Source organism: Phacochoerus africanus, chromosome 14 (genome assembly GCF_016906955.1).
Source record: "Phacochoerus africanus isolate WHEZ1 chromosome 14, ROS_Pafr_v1, whole genome shotgun sequence".
In the NCBI taxonomy this organism is placed as follows: domain Eukaryota; kingdom Metazoa; phylum Chordata; class Mammalia; order Artiodactyla; family Suidae; genus Phacochoerus; species Phacochoerus africanus.
The window spans coordinates 12,009,131-12,026,777 of record NC_062557.1 but is presented as its reverse complement, the minus strand read 5'-3'; the positions used below and the strand labels follow the sequence as shown (position 1 = coordinate 12,026,777).

Below are 17,647 nucleotides of genomic sequence, written 5' to 3'. Positions count from 1 at the left end.
ATTGGAAAGAGGACCTAGGAAGTATCCAGTAGCTTTGGAGTCTCTTTTGATGTCCTTTCTGTTAAGTTTCATGAAACATCAGAGTCAATGAGTCTGACTTTATCAGAGAGCAATGGTTATCGCTGTTTCCCACTGAGGACCAGGGCGCACGCCCATCTGTGTCTGGGCACAGAAGTGAAAAAGTGGGTGACATCAGGGCACGGCTTCTTGGGCAGGTATTTTTGCAAACTAGGGGTTTGGGAAGACATAAGAAGATACTGGAAGATTTTTACAGGATCCCCGCCCCTCACCACATTGGAAGAAAGGCAGTGGACCAGACACAGCATCTTCCAATCAACAGTCCCACAACTGGAGCCTTCTGCGGTCAGAATAAATGAGTAGCCGTGTTGTGTTTCCCCAGAAATAAGCCAAGTCCGTTTTCACGTGTGCAGAAAAATCAGAATTAGCAAGGGGCTCCCTACAAAAGGATAACTGCTTACATGGTGGGTGGGGGTGGAGAGAAACGCTAAACCTTTTTGCCTCTTCCAAATAATGTCCTGGGGGGACTGGCTGGAAATAGCCTGAATATGCAATCAATCAAACATAAATTTCGAATTTCTCCTCATCAGATGTTAAATCAAAGATGGACGATGGCCATGCATCAGTACGCTGGACAGTAAAATCCAGCCCACGAAGTTCTGACTCTTCCCGCTTTCCCATCCCCACAGACAGCACTGCACCGAGCCTCGTCGACCCCTGACTGTGCCCAGTTCAAGACCTGGAGACTGACATTGAGCAAGGAACTAGTCACTCAACCCCCAAGACACTGCTTTTGTCTCTCAGAGTCCTCTGGGGTCTTAAGTCAGCCTATGACTTGTTAATGTTGCCTTAAAGCAGCAATGCTCCTCTTGCTGCCAATTGCTCAAACCTCAGCAAGACCCACACATCAGGGACCTACCCTCCAAGGGACACGGAGGACTTCACCGTGGACCTCATGAGGGCCTGTCGGTAATACATGATCTGCAAGAGACACACTCGTTAGCAGGTGCCCTACCCCACCCCGGAGGGTCACTACCGCTGACGCCTCCAATGGCCTCCAAACCAGAAGCCACTTCTCCAGCCAAGCATCCTCTTCTGTCCCCTCAAGCTTGGCCACCTCCGTACCCGCAGGGCTCCAGTGGGCAGTGGAAGGGTGACCCCGCCATTCCCAATTCTGAACGAGGGGCCTCCTTAGCGCATCATGTGTTAGTCTCAGAAAAGGGATCCACTAGGAAAAAACCAAGTTGGTGTCTTGGGCTTAGGGAGAGAAGCTCAGCGTGTTTCCTTCAAATGCCTCTGACTCACAAAAGCAGGCCGAACCTCCACCGGCAGTGGTCCTCAGGGCTCTGTGTTGGGCCCTGGACACGAGATTTGCTAAAATAGGTCGCTTGCCCCCGGACGGATGCTGAATGACCGTTTATGTAGGAGCAGGGACCAGGGTGGGGCACGTCCTCTCCCGGCCGCTCAGATCTGGGCTTTCGTATCCTGCATCCCAGCATCGGCCCCATCCGAATCTTACAGGAGATGCTTTGGCGTCACACGCCGCCTGCTAATTTGGAAACAAGTGTTTGAACATTACATATGGTTTTCATCCTCACTCCTCACTTTGAAACCAAAGTACATATAATTTGGCATTCCCCGTTGTGGCTCGGTAGTAACGAAGCCAACTAGGATCCACGAGAATGAGGGCTCGATCCCTGGCCTTGCTCAATGGCTTAAGGATCCAGTATTGCCGTGAGCTCTGGTGTTGGTCACAGATGAGGCTTGGATCTGGCGTTGCTGTGACTGTGGTGGAGGCCAGCAGCTACAGCTCTGATTTGACCTCTAGCCTGGGAACCTCCATATGCCGCGGGTGTGGCCCTAAAAAGACAAAAAAAAAAAAAGTATCCAAAGTACATATAATTTGTCAGAGGACTTAAAATCAAACTCCCCCCCCCCAAATTAATTAATTAATTAAATTAAACTTCCCTGAACTGGGAGATTAATTACCTCTTTTCTGACAGAAACGACTGTTTGTTTCTGTAAAAGCAAAGAAGCAGAAAACCATTAAACAGATGTCATCAAATCATGTTTCAAAAACCCATTTGAAAAATAAAAACCCTTTTCCCCAAGAGAAAACCCGTCCAGCTTTTTTTTACTTAAACGATAGAATCTCCCCATCACTACCCTTCCGCCCTATCCTCCACAACCACGGGAGAATCAGACCAACTGAGAGGTTTGGCAAGCGAAGGGGGGCGATGGCCCCCTCTGACTCTACCCCCTCCTCATGGACTGGGAGTCTGGGGTTAATAGATGCAGACTCTTGCCTTTGGAGTGGATAAGCAATGAGATCCTGCGGTATAGCACTAACTATATCTAGTCACTTAGATGGAGCCTGATGGAGGATAATGTAGGAAAAGAATCTGTATATATATGTGCAACTGGGTCACTTTGCTGTACAGTAGAAATTGATAGAACACTGTAAACCAACTATAATGGAAAAAATAAGAATCATTTAAAAAAAAAAAAACCACTTTACCCTCCTCTCTTAAAAGCCAAGATGGATTAAAGACGAAGTTTGGGATTGCTTGCCGACAGACCATCATCTTAAAGGGAAGGAGAGGTAAAGATGGAAAAACTAGTGACTAGACCAATAGCATACGCTGGGGGCGAAGCCACATCACCAGAAATACAGCACACGATTAAAAGACTCGAGACCAGCCCCCACTGCAAGCTGAGTCCCAGAACTGGACTGTAATATGAAGATTACACGAGGCTCCATCCCCTGAAGCTGCTGAAGCCAGTTCATGCTGGGGATGCACTGCATGGCACCCTCTCTCCGGAATGTTCGGTTTATAGCAGAGAAGAGGACGGCTGCAAGAAGGACTCCGTGTCTAGGCTCAAAGACACTCCTGGAAGCCATTCAGACCTGTTCCCTACTAAACTCTCCTACCAGCTGACAGGCTTCCTTGGTATCGCTCTTCTGCCCCAGGCTCCTCTTGGAAGCTGGGCACAGCGGGGGATCTCCGTCTCAGCGTTCCCAGGTTTAGCGGCCTCCAGGCACTGACATGCATCCTGCAAGCTGAGCATCTCAGTTCCTGGCTGCTTAGGATCTGTGCTGCTAATGCCACCGGGTTTTCATTTGGAAGAGTCAGAAATCCAAGAAGGACACTATTTCCTTCAGCCAGTTAGTAAAATAAGGACTGGACCAGCGTCCACTGGCAATGAATGAAGCGGAGGTGGGGGGGGGGGCGTCCAATCTGACATAGTCTCTCCTTTCCAACCCGTGCTGGGTTTCACTGTGCTTCACTAGAATGCGTTTATGCAATTGCTTTTCACAGGAGGTCCTTTTTCCTGGATGAGGGAGGAAGGGGAGGTACCTAAGACAGGGAATGCTCACACCCTAAACGTCCTCCTTCATAGCACTCGTCACTACTGTAATTATATATGTGTTCATGTGACTCTTAGTTAAACACACGTACCACCCGTTAGGCACCATCCAGAGCAGGAAGATGGTGTTTATCCCCCCCAGCATCAAGGGTGGTACAGAGTAAGTGCTCATTAAATATCAAACAAATGATAACGAGTGCTTGGAGGTGAGAAAAACGGAGATGTATTTTAAGGGTAATGGAATGTTTTTCCACTTAAAAAACTGAGGAGTTCCCTGGGGGCCTAGCAGTTTAAGGATTTAGCATTGTTACTGCTGTGACTCAGGTAGCTGCCATGGCCAAGGGAAATTTTGTATGCTGCGGGCACAGCAAAAAAAAAAAAAAAAAAAAAATTGAAAACACTCCCCTAAGGACCCAAGGATTTTGGCAATCACACTGCTCCATTCTCTCCTAAATTACGGCTGTTTTAGAAGACACATATTTTAGGTAGAAGAGGACCCTGGGGTCAGAATGGGTTTGCATGCAGGCCTAATACAATCATTCTTCAGTTCAAGTCCTGCGGAAGTGGATTCAGAAAACTACCTACTGGTTGATGCCCTCTGCTCTAACGGGAGGCTGGACTTTGTGGTAATCAGAGGCACCAGGCAATAATACAAACCAATTTACGCCTCTCTGAGCCCTTACAATGTTTAAGGGAGGGAGGCTTTATTATTCTTGCAGCTGAGAGAGGCGACGAGCAACGCGCTCAGCATCTCCTGGTCAGTAACTGGCCGCGTCGGGATTCACCCCTACACCTGCCCTTTGCCAAGCTGAGGAGGAACCCAGGAGAGACAGAAAACAGTCTGTTTCGTCACCGAGTCCTTCCCTGCTCTGAAGCTGAAGATCCCGCAGAATGGGATGCCTCTGTCCAGCCATTTAGTTTAAAATTTAAAAAAAAAAGCGTTTGAGCCCCCATCACAAGAGGAAGCACACACGCAGGAAACGCTCTTGAATGAGCACTCAGGACGGTAAAACAGACGCCCAGCTAGAAGAGAAAGGCGATCTGGGATCTAAGGCACAGCGCGGTGTCTGTCATTAACAACCCTGTGTTAGATACTTGGAAGTCGTTACAAGAGGAGATCTTAACTGTTATCGCCACAAAACTTAAATTACGCGGGGAGAGGGTTAGCTAATTGTATTAGTGGCGATCATTGGGGGATATATGCCAGCATCTGATCCTACACTGTGCACCTTGAACTTACCTATGCTGTATGCCCATAATATCTCCATAAAGCTCAGGGGGGAAACACTACTGAGGGCAAAGGCTGCAATTGCCCTGGGCCTGTGCCCAGCGGGCGGCTCCATAGACACCCTCCTTCCAAGCGCCCAGGCCCCCAGACGAAACTTCCTGTGGACCAGTGCTCTCCAACTAGGGGGATCCTAAGCGAACAAACAGGCTCTCAGTCTGTCGCGCCTGCTCTGGGCTCCACGGGGCGCTGTCCTTGCAAACCAGCCGCCTGCACACTCTTTGCAGGTCTATCTGGTGTGGTCTGACTTTGACCTGAGATGTTTATTTCTGGGGCCATGAACTCAGGCTTCAGGTTTTTTTTACGTTTTATGTTTTATTTCACTTCTTGACTTTATTATCTTTCTAGAGCTCTGCGTTGGTTTTCTGATTTCCAAAATTATCAGCTGCCTTCTGGGAATCAGGCTGCAGCGGATTGGGTTGGGTCTAGGAGCTTGCCCTGGAGCATCCTGGATTGTCCACATGGATTTTAGCATTTATTTCTAGCTTTAAAAATGGCTGTTCATGAGACCTGCTTCCCATAGACTGACAAACAGGGTGTCTCTGTCCTTTTAGGAGTGTGCGTGTATGTGTATCTGAGGCAGTGGGGGAGAGGGTTCTGGGCTTTTCTGAAAGACAGAGAGAGAATGTGATGGAGTCAGGGTAGTTTTAGGAAAGAGTATTGAGGAGTTCCTGCTGTGGTACAGTGGGTTAAGGACCCGACTGCAGGGGCTCGGGTCACTGCAGAGATGCAGGTTCAAATCCCCGGCCTTGCTCAGTGGGTTAAAGGATCCGGAGTTACCAAAGCTGTGGTCACAGGTCGCAGCTGCAGCTTGAATTCTATCCCTGGCCTGGCCAGGGATTTTTCCATATGCCCTGGGCGTGACAAAAAAAAAAAAAGTATCAATTTTGGGGTCAGAAAGGTCAAAATTGTGGTTTTGTCACTTATAGGCTACAGGACTTTGGATGAGTTATTTAGTATCTCAAAGCTTGTGTTTTCTCACTTGTAAAAGGAAATAGAAAATAGGGGGACTGAGTGACATAACAGGACCTAAAAGACTGGCATAGAGCAGGGACCCAGTGTACCCTGGCTATGGATGAAGGTTCATATGCTGCTGAGAAGATGCTTTAGCCCAGTTGCAAGAAAAAATACAGGATGCCTGTGCAACATTGGGGACATATTCATACCAACAAGATTGATTCCTGTTATCTGAAATTTAAATTTAACAGGGCACCCTGTATTGTATTTGTTAGATCTCAAAGACCGACTCTTGATATTCTTATTACTCAGCCAAAAGCCCTAAGAAACAGTAAAGCAAAGTTACTAAAAACATGCCCACCCACATTTCTAAGCAACTCGAGGAATGCTGAAATGAGAAAGAAACCTTCCTTTGGCCCTGGCTTTCACGCACAAGCCCCAACTTTCTCAGCGCTTGGCGCTCCTGGAGGAAAGTCACTTGCTTGTCCTTCGCCCCAGTGACACACTTTGCTGCAGGAGGAGCACTCTCCCTAAGGGATCTTCAAATACTCTGCATTCCTGGGATTCTAACTTATTATTTTTCACTTGCAGCGTTGCCCAAATAGGGACACATCCAGCGCCTGTTTGCACAGCTCTGTGGTGACCAGCTGGCCAGCCCTGAGCCCCGGATGCAGGCTGCAGGCAATTGTGACAGGGCACGAGGGGGTCAGGGCTGTGCCCTGCGAGACCCCAGGGGTTACTACGGACAGGAGCGCGGGAGCCCAGGAGAGGAGCAAGGAGGGGCCCTGAGAACGGGTGGCCAGGAACCTCTGCGGATGCGCAGGCAAGGGCCAGGCCAGCCCCAGGGTGAAAGGCAAGGCGGGGAGGACCATGAGGAACTGGGGCTGGGACCAGAGAGGGGGTCAAAAGCCAGAGACCAGGAAATTGCGTGCTGAGTGGTCAGTGCAGAGAGCTGACAGGAAAAGCGGGGGGTGCGGGGGGGGGGCAGCCGGCTGTCCACGGGGACAAGAATTCTGGGCTGTGGTCATCAAAGTTAGTCTCTGTCCTGCCACGTCCTTCCTGATCAGGTGGAGGTGGGACTGACCCCACGGCTTCCAGAGCTCAGGGCAACTTGAAAATGCAGGGCTGCGGGTCCCAAAAGCCGTAGTCAGGGTTTTTTTTAGGACAACAAAGACATAAAGCCATGTGTGGGGCCTGCTGGGCATGTGAGGACATGTCCCCTGCCAGGAAATCGAGCACGGAGTGCAAGAGCCGAGGACGCGGCCTGGGAGGGGAGGTGCGTAAAGGAGAAGCTAAGGGACCCCTGGCCAGCCCAGCACGGGCCATCAGCTCCCTCTCTCTGTTTCCGTTTTGTCCCCTGAAACACAGAACTGGGGAGTTCCCATCGTGGCTCAGCGAGTTAAGAACCTGACTAGTATCCATGAGGATGCAGGTTCGATCCCTGGCCTTGGTGAACGGGTTAAGGATCCGGCGTTACCGTGAGCTACGGTGTAGGCCAGTGGCTACAGCTCCGAGTCGACCCCTAGCCTGGGAATGAATGAATAAATAAATAAATAAAAATACACAAATAAAAATTTAAAATGGAACTGATGTGCCTTCTCTTATCAAGCTGCCGTGAGAACTGAGTGACATCCAACAGAGCTTCCAGAGGCCGAATCAGGGACATCAGGACACACGAGTGAGGTATGGAGCGGGCTCAGGCACCGGCAGCTGAGGTTCAAACCTGGCTTTACCAGTTCCGAGACGTGTGTCCTGGAGGAGCTGCCTACACCCTCCACCTGCCTCCTCAGCTACGAAACAGAGACGCTGACAACACTGCTGCTGTGGGTCTTCCTCGAGCCCTGACCCTCAGGGCGCTGTCCACAGGCCACCCTCTGAGAGCCGCCCCAACTCCAGCCACGACTGGTCACAAAGGAGCCACAGGAAGAACACTGTTTGTGCCCAGTTGCTGGGAGTGGGGCTGTCACTCACGGAAGGCTCCAGGCTGAGGGCTCTGCCAAGCACGGTGCTTAAGCCATGTTTCTACCTTTCACCGGCCACCAGGGTAAACAGCGCTGTTCTCGCCAGCTGGTGATGGACCAGGCAGGGAGGCTGAAATCGCTGTGTACCTTCCTCTCTCTGCCTCCAACCAGGGCAGACGTACGAGCGGGTATAAGGACGGAGGAAACTGGCTGAGTACGGCTCCCCAAAACAGGGTCGAGGGGCTATGGAGCCCCATAAAGCCTCTCTCTGGCAGCATGGTGACAGTTATAACAAGGATGCTGACTGCGGCGTGTCTACACACCAGATACCATTCTAGATGCTTCACATAAAAGACCCCTGAAGGAACTGCTGTTATTCCCATGTTATAGATGCGGAAGCCGAGGCTTTGAACGGCACACGAGCTTGTCCAGGACCACCCAGCCAGGGAGCAGCGGAGCTGGGATAACCCTGAGGTCAAAGTTCACTCCTGCACACGGCACTGGCCCGCACCACAAAATGACCCTCGTGACCCTGTCCCAGTCGGGGACGGAGGGCCAGCCCTGGGCACCGCTGTCCACAGCCAGGCTGGGGCCTGGCCACCCACCCCCGTCTCCTCACCTGAAGCCAAATTCTCTCTGAAATAAAGGGAAGGTGGGGACAGTGGGTGCTGGGTGTCCCCGCAGGCCTGGGGGAACTGGGACGCGCTCTCTGGGAGGGACCCTGCTCTGGCCAGGGCTGGGCAGCCCCACTGGCCAACAGAGGAAGTGGGTCACCCAAGGCCCTGGACACCTGCCAGCCCCACAGCCCTTCCCGTGCTCCATGGGGTTCATTTCCTTTGGATTATTTGCCTCCACTTAAGGAAAACAGGTATCTTTTCAAGAATTTACAAATTCTCAGAAATGGGCTCTCCGTTCCAACCAACACCGGGAGATCTTGGAAATGCGAGAAACCCCACACCTCTGCACACCCAGGGCCTCACGGACACACATCGTCACGTCCTCTCGACCCTCCTCCCAGGCCAGATCGACGGGGGACCCTTGCCACACGGGCCCCCATCCCCTAACCGCTGCATGTGACACCCTGGCTGGGGCTGGCTGTAGGCGGGGAGGGGGAAATGCAAGGGGCCCCGCTTGCAGGAGAATTACGGTTCCTTGTTCTTCTTAACACAGCGGAGCAGCCAGAGTGCAGACAGGACAAAGAGAGCTGGCGGGAGAGAGAGAGACAGAGAAGACGGTGGGGAACCGCACTCAGACACCCCCACGGCAGCCACGGCCCTCAGCCTCCCGCTCGGCTGCTCTGACCCCAGCCTCAGCGCAGGGCCCGCATCTGCTAAGCGCGGGCTTCGAGAGCCAGAGGCACGCTCTTCGCCGGGCCTGGCCGCCCGCGAGCAGGGAGACGCTTCCTCAGCGGGACCCGGCTGGCCTCCGCCGCCGCCGGGCAGTGACCCCAAATCGTACCCAGGACGGGAGCAGCTCAGCTCCTCAGCTGCCCCACCAGGGCTGAAGTCAGAGGTCCCGCCTCACCACACACCACACACACACACACACACACACACATACCACTCACACACACACACCCCATACCCCCCCACACATACACCACACACACACACACACACCCCACACCCCCACACACACACCACACACACGCACATACAACACACACACACTCCCCCACACACACCACACACACTCTCCCCCCCACCCACACCACACACACGAACACAAAACCAACAAAACAACAAAACACCACACAAAACACACTACCCCACACAAACACACAACAACACAATCTCCCCCACCAAACAACCCCACACACACGCACCAAAAACAACAACCCACAAACCCCACACACCCCACACCCCACAGACACACGCACCACAAATCACACATACACACCACACACACCCACACAACCCAACCACACCACACCACACCACATACATGCCCCCACACACAACACACACACACACAACACCCACAAATACATCCCACGCACACACAACGCACACACAACACCCCCCACCCCACTCCACACACACACACCACCCACACCCACACACGCACCACAAACCACACAACACCACACACACCACACACACACACACACACCCATGCTGGCTGGCTGCTCAGAGTGCGTGGCAGGCCTTCGCCCTCTACCCTCTCCTCCCCCACAGCAGAGGAGCTTCCAGAGCCACCGGTTACCCATAAAAAAAGCAAATCTTCCACCCTGGCCCAGTATTTTCCTTGATGACTTTGTTGCCGTGGCAACCAAGCCCGACAAGGCCTCGGCAATTATCTGTCATCTGATGAGGCGAAACTCAGAAAAGGCTGCTGAAGGCTGACGGTGCCAAGTGTGTATCACAGGAAGGGTCACTCTGAGCTGTGCCCAAGGCTGACCCCCCTGGGGACACCACATCCCCCACCTCCCCTAAACCTGGGCCTCTGGCTCGTGCACTGGTGGGAGTTCCACAGGCATCCCAGGTTCCAGTCCCAGGTTCCAGTTCCCGTCCCAGCCTCCTCTCTAACTTCTCCCTGCTGCTCCCTCCTTCCCCTTCAACTGCCTTCTTCTTTCCTGGCACATCCCTCCGGGCTCTCACGTGTGCCTTTAGGTGCTGCGGAGGCTTACAGATGACACATGAGGCTAGAGGTTCCTGATCCCTCGCTGCCCAAAAGATAACATTTGACGGACAGCAATGAAACCATCTACGACCAGCTTAAGTGGATCTGAGGCTGGCTGAGTGGGATCTGTGCTTCTCAACAGGGGCTGTCCTGTCCCCCTGGGGTACACAGGGACATGTCTGGAGACAGTTTTGATCATCGGGACCGGGAGAGAAAGCACAGAGCCACTGCCATCCAGCAGGCTGCTAAGCATCCCAGCAACGCGCAGCACAGCCCCCCCCCAAAAGAATTATCTGGCCCCAAATAATGGTGTCAACTGGGAGGTTCACAGTTTTAGCAGCTTCTGAAATGCATTTCCTTAAAATAAAAAAAAAAAATTTTTAAAAAGAAAGAAAAAAACCTATCATGGAAATCGTCCATCCATCATGAATGGTGGTCTCTTGAGGGAAAGAGTCCTTTTAAGATAAAAACCATAGAAGGGTCTTTGCAGAGATCCCACCCTACTGAGAAGCAAAAGGAAGTGGGACATTCCAGGTCCTGTCACGTGGATTGAGGTTTAATCCCAAAGTTATTTGAAGGGTTGTGAACCTGGGCCTATAGACATCAGGGTGTGGGGGATCTGGCAGAAACTGCAAAATGCCTGTCTGTGCATCTCTGGGTAAAACGGGTGCCTAACTTTCATCAGATTTTCAAGGAGGAAGAGTGACTCAGAAAAGTCTGAAGCCCAACCATCTGGATCCCATTTGCTCTGACCTGTGCTCTACCATCTCTTATCTCTCTGGGTGCAGAACACTCACCACGGCCTCCCCCCAACCCCTGCCACATGGAGCCCGTAGGCCTCCTCTCTTTGGCAGTCTCCAAGGGGAGAGACCACTGCCCACAGACACGGACAACAGATGTGTGGACACCTTCCTGGCCTAGGATCCTGACCTAGGCCCTGCCCCAGGTATGCAGCAGAGACCTACCTGGTTTACCTGAACTTCATTCGGATTGGTCACTCGGTCCAGGCCATAGTCCAGCACGTTGTTCATTCCTGGCTGAAGGCAGAAAACGCAACATAAGGACCACTGCTGGGAGAGTCTCCAGTTTCTGGCCAACTTTGGATCTTGGCCAAGCTGCCAATTGTGAGACCAAGCTGAGTTTTGCAGCCCAATCCAAGGGGAGCTAGAAGGGTGTGTAAGATTCTCTAGGTGAACTGGTGGGTTTCATGGGGCTACTCCATCACCACAGCACCCCCAGAACCTAACAAAGTGGGATGGATGGATGGATGGATGGATGGATGGATGGATGGATGGATGGTGGGTAGGTGGATGGATGAATGGGAGGGTGGGTGGATGGATAAACGGATGGATGGATGGATGGATGGATAAATGAAATAGGTGGATGGATGTATGGAGGGTGGGTGGATAGAGGGAAGGATGGAGGGTGAGTGGATGTATGGATAAATGGATAGATGGATGGAGAGATGATGAGAGGATGGATGGATGGAGGAGGAATCGGTGGAGGGAGGGAGGGACGGATGGGTGGGTGGGTGGACAGATGGGTGGAGAGGTAGATGGAGGATGCGTGGGTCCGTAGGTGAATGGATACATTACACTCAAGTTCAATAGGAGTTCACTGGGAATAGCACATGGGACTGCCACCTCCCCTGCAGAGCCCCTGCCCACTTTACAGATCACGGCCTTAGAGAGTCCAGGCTTCAGCCAGGCACCCGAAGGTTCTGATCCTGGTTCTGTCATTGCCCAGCTCTGAGGAGGATCCAGGAAACTACTTCTCCTCTCTGCCCTCACTACCCTGGAGAACTGGAGATGATCCTTTTACCTGTCAAGTCCTTGGGGAGATTTAACAAGATGCAGTGTGAGGCTCTCAACAGAGGCCAGCTGTTACTAAGCAGGGGCTTCTATTCATTCTCAGGTCATGCATATAAATGCCCGGCCAAAAGCTGGGTCTCAGTCTTTGTCCTTCTCTATCAGGCAACCAGCTCCCCAGCCAATCCTGCTTGGTCCCTGTCAACTCAAGGCCAGCAATTTGGGTTTTTCACCTCCTCTCTGTTGGCCTGGTATAGGCAACCATCAAAACTCAACACACGTGATTAACCTGGTGATTAACCAGGACGACTATGCTGATGCAGAGGCAGGAAGCAATGGGCCTTCTCCCCATCAGATTCTGTCTCATCAAGACGATCAGCCACATTTTAGCTCAAAAGTACAGTTGCCAAATAAAGTATAGGATGCCCCATTAAGTCTGCATTTCAGATACACAAGAAATAATTTTGAAGTAATTCTATATAAAAGTATATGGTTTTTTTTAGTGTAAATACACAATAAGTACAAAAATATTGGGACATGACATCGGCAGTGAATGGATAAAGAAGAGGTGGTACATATATACAATGGAATATTACTCAGTCATAAAAAAGAATGAAATGCCATTGTTGCAGCAACATGGATGGATCTAGAGATTATCATACGAGTGAAGGAAATCAGAAAAAGAAAGACAAATATCATATGGTATCACATATACGTGGATTCTAAAACATGATACAAATGAATTTATTTACAAAACAGAAATAGACTCACAGATATAGAAGACAAACTTATGATTACCAAAGGGAAAGGGGGTGGAGGAAGGATAAATTAGGCATTTGAGATTAGCATATATAAGTTATTATATTTAAAATATGTAAACAACGAGGTCCTACTTATAGCACAGGGAACTATATTCAATGTTCCGTAATAAACCATAACGGAAAAGAATGTATATATGTATAACTGAATCACTTTTCTGTACACCAGAAACTAACACAAAATTGTAAATCAACTATACTTCAATAAAAAATATATTGGGACACACATGATTTGCTGTTAACCTGAAATTTGAATTTAACTGGGCACCCTCTGTTTTATCTACTAAATTAAGCCACTTAGCTCAGCAGGCCACCCTGGGGACACATATTGGGCATACAGTGTAGCAAGGAAGAGAAAAAAGAAAGAAATAGAAAATGGGCAGGACAGAGGACAGGGAGAGGGAGCGGATGTCCTCACCCAGGTGTTACACGGGGGCCTCCATTGATCAGTATGCACCGAGTTGATGTGCTCAGCTCTGGGAAGCCGTGGCGAAGGGGACCCCTGCATCGCAAGCAGGCATCGCAGGCCCCTCTGGTCTCATGGACGAGGCCACCACTCAGCCGTTAATCACACCAGTGAGAAATTACGGTTGTGACAAGTTCTCCAAAGGGACAAGCTAGAGGTCCACGCAGCCCTTGACGGGATCCAACCCAGCACGGGGGTGGGGGCAGCTGTGGTCACAGGATCCAATACCTTCCGATTCTAGAAATCGCCCCTTCCAGCAGGTCCAAAGAACTCCCTCCCCAGGGTGACAGAAGACAGGCTTCACACACACACATGTATAGTCTCACACTTACGACTCATGTGTACACACTCCCTCACACTTACAATGCACACGTGTCACACTCTTGCACTCTCCCAGGCCTGTACGCATGCTCCGATGGCGGGCACACGTGCTCACGCTTGCGACTCACACAAGTACATCTATGCACACACTCTCACACTCAGCCCCTGAGACCACACCCTTAGTGCCCCCCGCCCCAAGCCCTCACAGCCTCAGGAGCTCAGGGCAGGCATCTGCGCACGTCCTTCTCCAACTCTCCTTTGAACTTGACCCATGCTCTGATCTAAATTCAGCAGTGCATCTGTGTAACCAGAGTCGGTGCAAGGCTGCCCTTAGCTCCCTGGACCCAAGGCCTCAGACCCTCAGAACTGGAGCCACCCAGCGGGCTCAGGGGTTCTGCCGACCTGTCCCCATTAGCCTGTCTGGCTGCCCTGGCTGCCCAGCCACCCCTCCCTTCCTCTCAGCAGCTCCGCCAGCCCCAGCTGTTCCTGTGGGGCAGCAGGCCCACCCCAGTGCCCTTCCTTCACCTCCCCAAGGAGCTGCCCTTCTACCTCTGCTGGTCTGGGGGAGACTCCCAGGCTCCATTCACTCACTCACTCATTCATTCATTCACCAGGAAGCATGAGGTCTTTGTTCCCGGCAACAGTCACCAAGAGCCACTGCTGACGCAGTTTCTGGGACACAGGAGGCAGCTCGAATGAAGATAACGCAGAGCTGATGGTCGATGCACAGGAAACGAGGGCAACCGGCAGCCCTGCGGTGGGCTGTCAGCAGATAGGCAGGGCAGACAGGTTCAGCCACGTGCAGGAAGCGCTCCCCCTTCAACTGCCTTGACCTGGAGGAACCTGAATGCCGGGGTGCAGTGCCAAGAACCTTCCCTCACACCAAGGCCAAAGAGACAATCTGCTAATTGCCCCGTAATTCGGGTTAGAAAAGGGCCTTGGGCGAGGGGTAGGGGGGAGGTTCCCTGGTGCTGCAGTGGGGTAAGGATTCAGTGTCACTGCTGTGGCACAGGTTCGATCCCTGGCCCAGAACTTCTGCGTGCCACAGGCATGGCCAAAAAAAAATAGGACCTTTGTACCATTAAGGGCACCGCGAGGAGGGGACAGGCCCAGAATCAGCACCCCGAGCAGGGCCAGAGTGGGTGCTGCAGGGATGTCACATCCTGGGGCCCATGTCCCTCTCGACTTGTTCTCTCTCACCATCGTTCTCTTCCCTAACGTACAGCTTGGACCTTTTTAGTGTATGGAACAGAAAACAAACAACAAATAAAATACACAGTAGTTTCAAAAACAAAATAAAACAGTGGGGAGAGAAGAGGCTGCCACAGGGAGACGAGGTTTGATTGAAGGGGTGGAGGAGTCGGATCTCGCCTTGACCGTCACTTCCATGCAGGGAGGTTCTGGGACCCCAGATCTGTACATGACCCCGGCCCCTCACAGCTGCCCTGGCATCTGTGCAGGACACACTCATTTGTGCAATAGTTCTAGTCTTTGTCTCTCCACCGGACTGTAAGCTCCTTGAGGGCACGGGCTTCGAATTCAAGTACCCTCATGCCTTGTAAGCCCCTGGCATGGAGTGGGAATTCATAAAATAGATGTTTGCTTTTTTAAAAAAAAAAAAATTTGGATCTGAGTAAAGGGAGTTTTCCATCCTATTTCAAGGATGTGACATGATATGTCAGATCCTTTTCCTTTGCAAATATTATTTTCATGGTGTCACAGTATTCCATCGTGTGGCCATAGCTTAATGCATTCTGCCAGTCTCCATCACTGGACATTTAGCCCAACCTCGACAGGAAATCGAGAGCAGACATCCTCTCGGGTGTCTGCGTTTGTGCTTGAAACAAAAGCCGTTTAGCTCGATGTTCAGACAAAACACCTGCTTGCTGTGGAGCACACAGCGCAGAAGCAGCCTCTGCCCTGGACCACATGGTCCTAATACCTATGGTCCATATGTCAGCGGACCGTATCCTGGGGAGACACGGGCATCGCAGAAGGTGCAGCAAAGATGCGGGGGAGTCCCCACGATGACTTTTCTAAAGGAACTATTTCTGCCCCTGCTCATTTACACAATTAACTATTGTTTGCATGGTGTCCAGATCTGTCTTTCATTCCATTTGGGTAAAAAGTGAGGGAGGAACGTTGTTTTTCTTTCTTACAGGACGCGCCCCCCTCCCGGAATCAATCACCCCTGGAGCACGAGGCTCACCTATGAACAGCAGTTTGGATTTTGAGCTCCTGGAGCTGAGGGAGGGGCCTCACGGGCGGACCGTCCACACAGCCTGTCAGAGGCGGACACACATCCCAGCCCTGAACCGCCTGCGCTGTGGCCTCCCCTTCTGAACCATGGAGAGAGTGGCACACCCAACGTGACAGCATCGTCGTCAGGCAGAAGGGATGCGCCGTGCCCAGAGCTTAACACAGGCACGGGGGCGGGTGCTCGACCACTTTCAGCTGTTATTTCACACCCGGCACCCAACTCCTCAGCTGGCACAGACTTAGGGCCCCAGGAAGGCCCCACAGATTCATGAGCAGACAAGTGAACAAGGGACGAACCTGCTCGGGAGCCACCATGGTCAGTTACAGTCAGTCCCCGCGTGGGCGGCCCTGCACTCCCCCAGCCACATGCTTGGCCTGCCTGGCCGGCTTCTTTCCCACCCAATTGACAGTCTGTTTGGGTCTCCGGGAGCCAGCCTGACAGTCCAAGCTCCTGGACTTCCTGAGTTTGTTAGGCAGATTGCTCCCTTTCCAGGCTGAGATAGACTGCCGACCTGAGGCTCTGCAAACAGGACACATCCTTAGTACTAACGGTCTCTGGCCTAGAGGGTTTTAGGAAAGTCAGGGAGGAGTTCCCTTGTGGCACTGTGGGTTAAGGATCTGGCATGGTTACTGCTGAGGCTTGGGTTGCTGTTGTCATGTGGGTTTGATCCCTGGCCCAGGAACTTCCATACACCACCAGCGTGGCTAAAAAAAGATGGATAACTAGATAGATAGACAGATAGATAGATAGATTGATAGATAGACAGACAGATAGACAGACAGACAGTGAGGAAGTCTGGGAGACCCAGGGGCACTCTGGCCTCATCTCTCTCTGATTCCTGGTTTGTTTAAGTATCATTGATTTAAAACACTGTGCTTATTTCTGCTGTACAACAAAGTGACTCAGTTACATGCATATATACATTCTTTTTTTAATATTCTTTTCCACTACGGTTGACCCCAGAAGACTGGATAGAGTTCCCTGTGCTATACAGTAGGACTCTGTTGTTTATATGTTCCAAATGTAATAGTCTGCATCTACTCGGCCATAAAAAAGAACAAAACAATGCCATCTACGGCACCATGGATGCACCTAGATTCTCATACTAAGTAAGTCAGAAAGAAGCATCATCTGATATCACTTACACGTGAGATCTAAAATAGGGCACAGGTGAACTTATCTACAAAAGGGAAACAGACTCACAGACATAGAGAACAGAGTCCTGGTCCAGGATGGACCAAGGCGAGTGGCAGTGAGATAGCCTGGCTACAAAGAGCAGTTTTGTGTCTGTTCAGGGCACATCAAGCCTCATTAGGAATGTGCCCCCCCTCCACTGCTACCAATGAGGGGGCAGGTGCCTCTGAACCCTGGCATGGTGTTTATGGGAGCAACAGAGATTCATGCGATGCTCTAATGACTGAGGAGGTGACAAAAAGGTCTTAAAGACACATGGTCCCATGAGAGCCTAGGAACCAGGAGAGCCCCAGAACCAGGAGGGAGGGCTCTGCAATCTGGGGGTTCAGATCCCCTGGTGCTCACTGGCTGTGCTCACTGGCTGGCCAATCAGCAACATCCCTGAGCCTCAGCTTCCTCATCAGCAGAATGGGACCAATTATGCTGCCTTCCCCCCAGCGCTGCAGAGATGAAGTAAGCAAGTGCCAGCAGAAGGATGCTGAGCGCTGTGCCCAGGGCACTGCAAGTCCTCCATGCAGGTCCGCCATGAGGATGGTGGTGGTGATGGAGGTGGAGAAAGTGGGGGCAG

General features: G+C 51.6%; 1 protein-coding gene across 3 annotated transcripts in view; it reads right to left on the bottom strand.

Moving 5' to 3' along the window:
• RGS9 (regulator of G protein signaling 9) overlaps positions 1 to 17,647 on the bottom strand; it is a 72,614-nt gene that overhangs the window by 31,832 nt on the left and 23,135 nt on the right. For 2 of the 3 annotated variants that reach the window (XM_047758189.1, XM_047758190.1), the window contains exons 9-11: positions 11,187 to 11,249; positions 2,008 to 2,037; positions 938 to 999 (exon numbers count right to left, since the gene is read on the bottom strand). In XM_047758189.1, coding sequence (XP_047614145.1) covers positions 938 to 999; positions 2,008 to 2,037; positions 11,187 to 11,249 — 155 coding nt within the window. Of the gene's footprint in view, positions 1 to 937; positions 1,000 to 2,007; positions 2,038 to 11,177; positions 11,250 to 17,647 lie in introns of all 3 variants that reach the window. The other variant, XM_047758188.1, reaches the window with a different exon arrangement.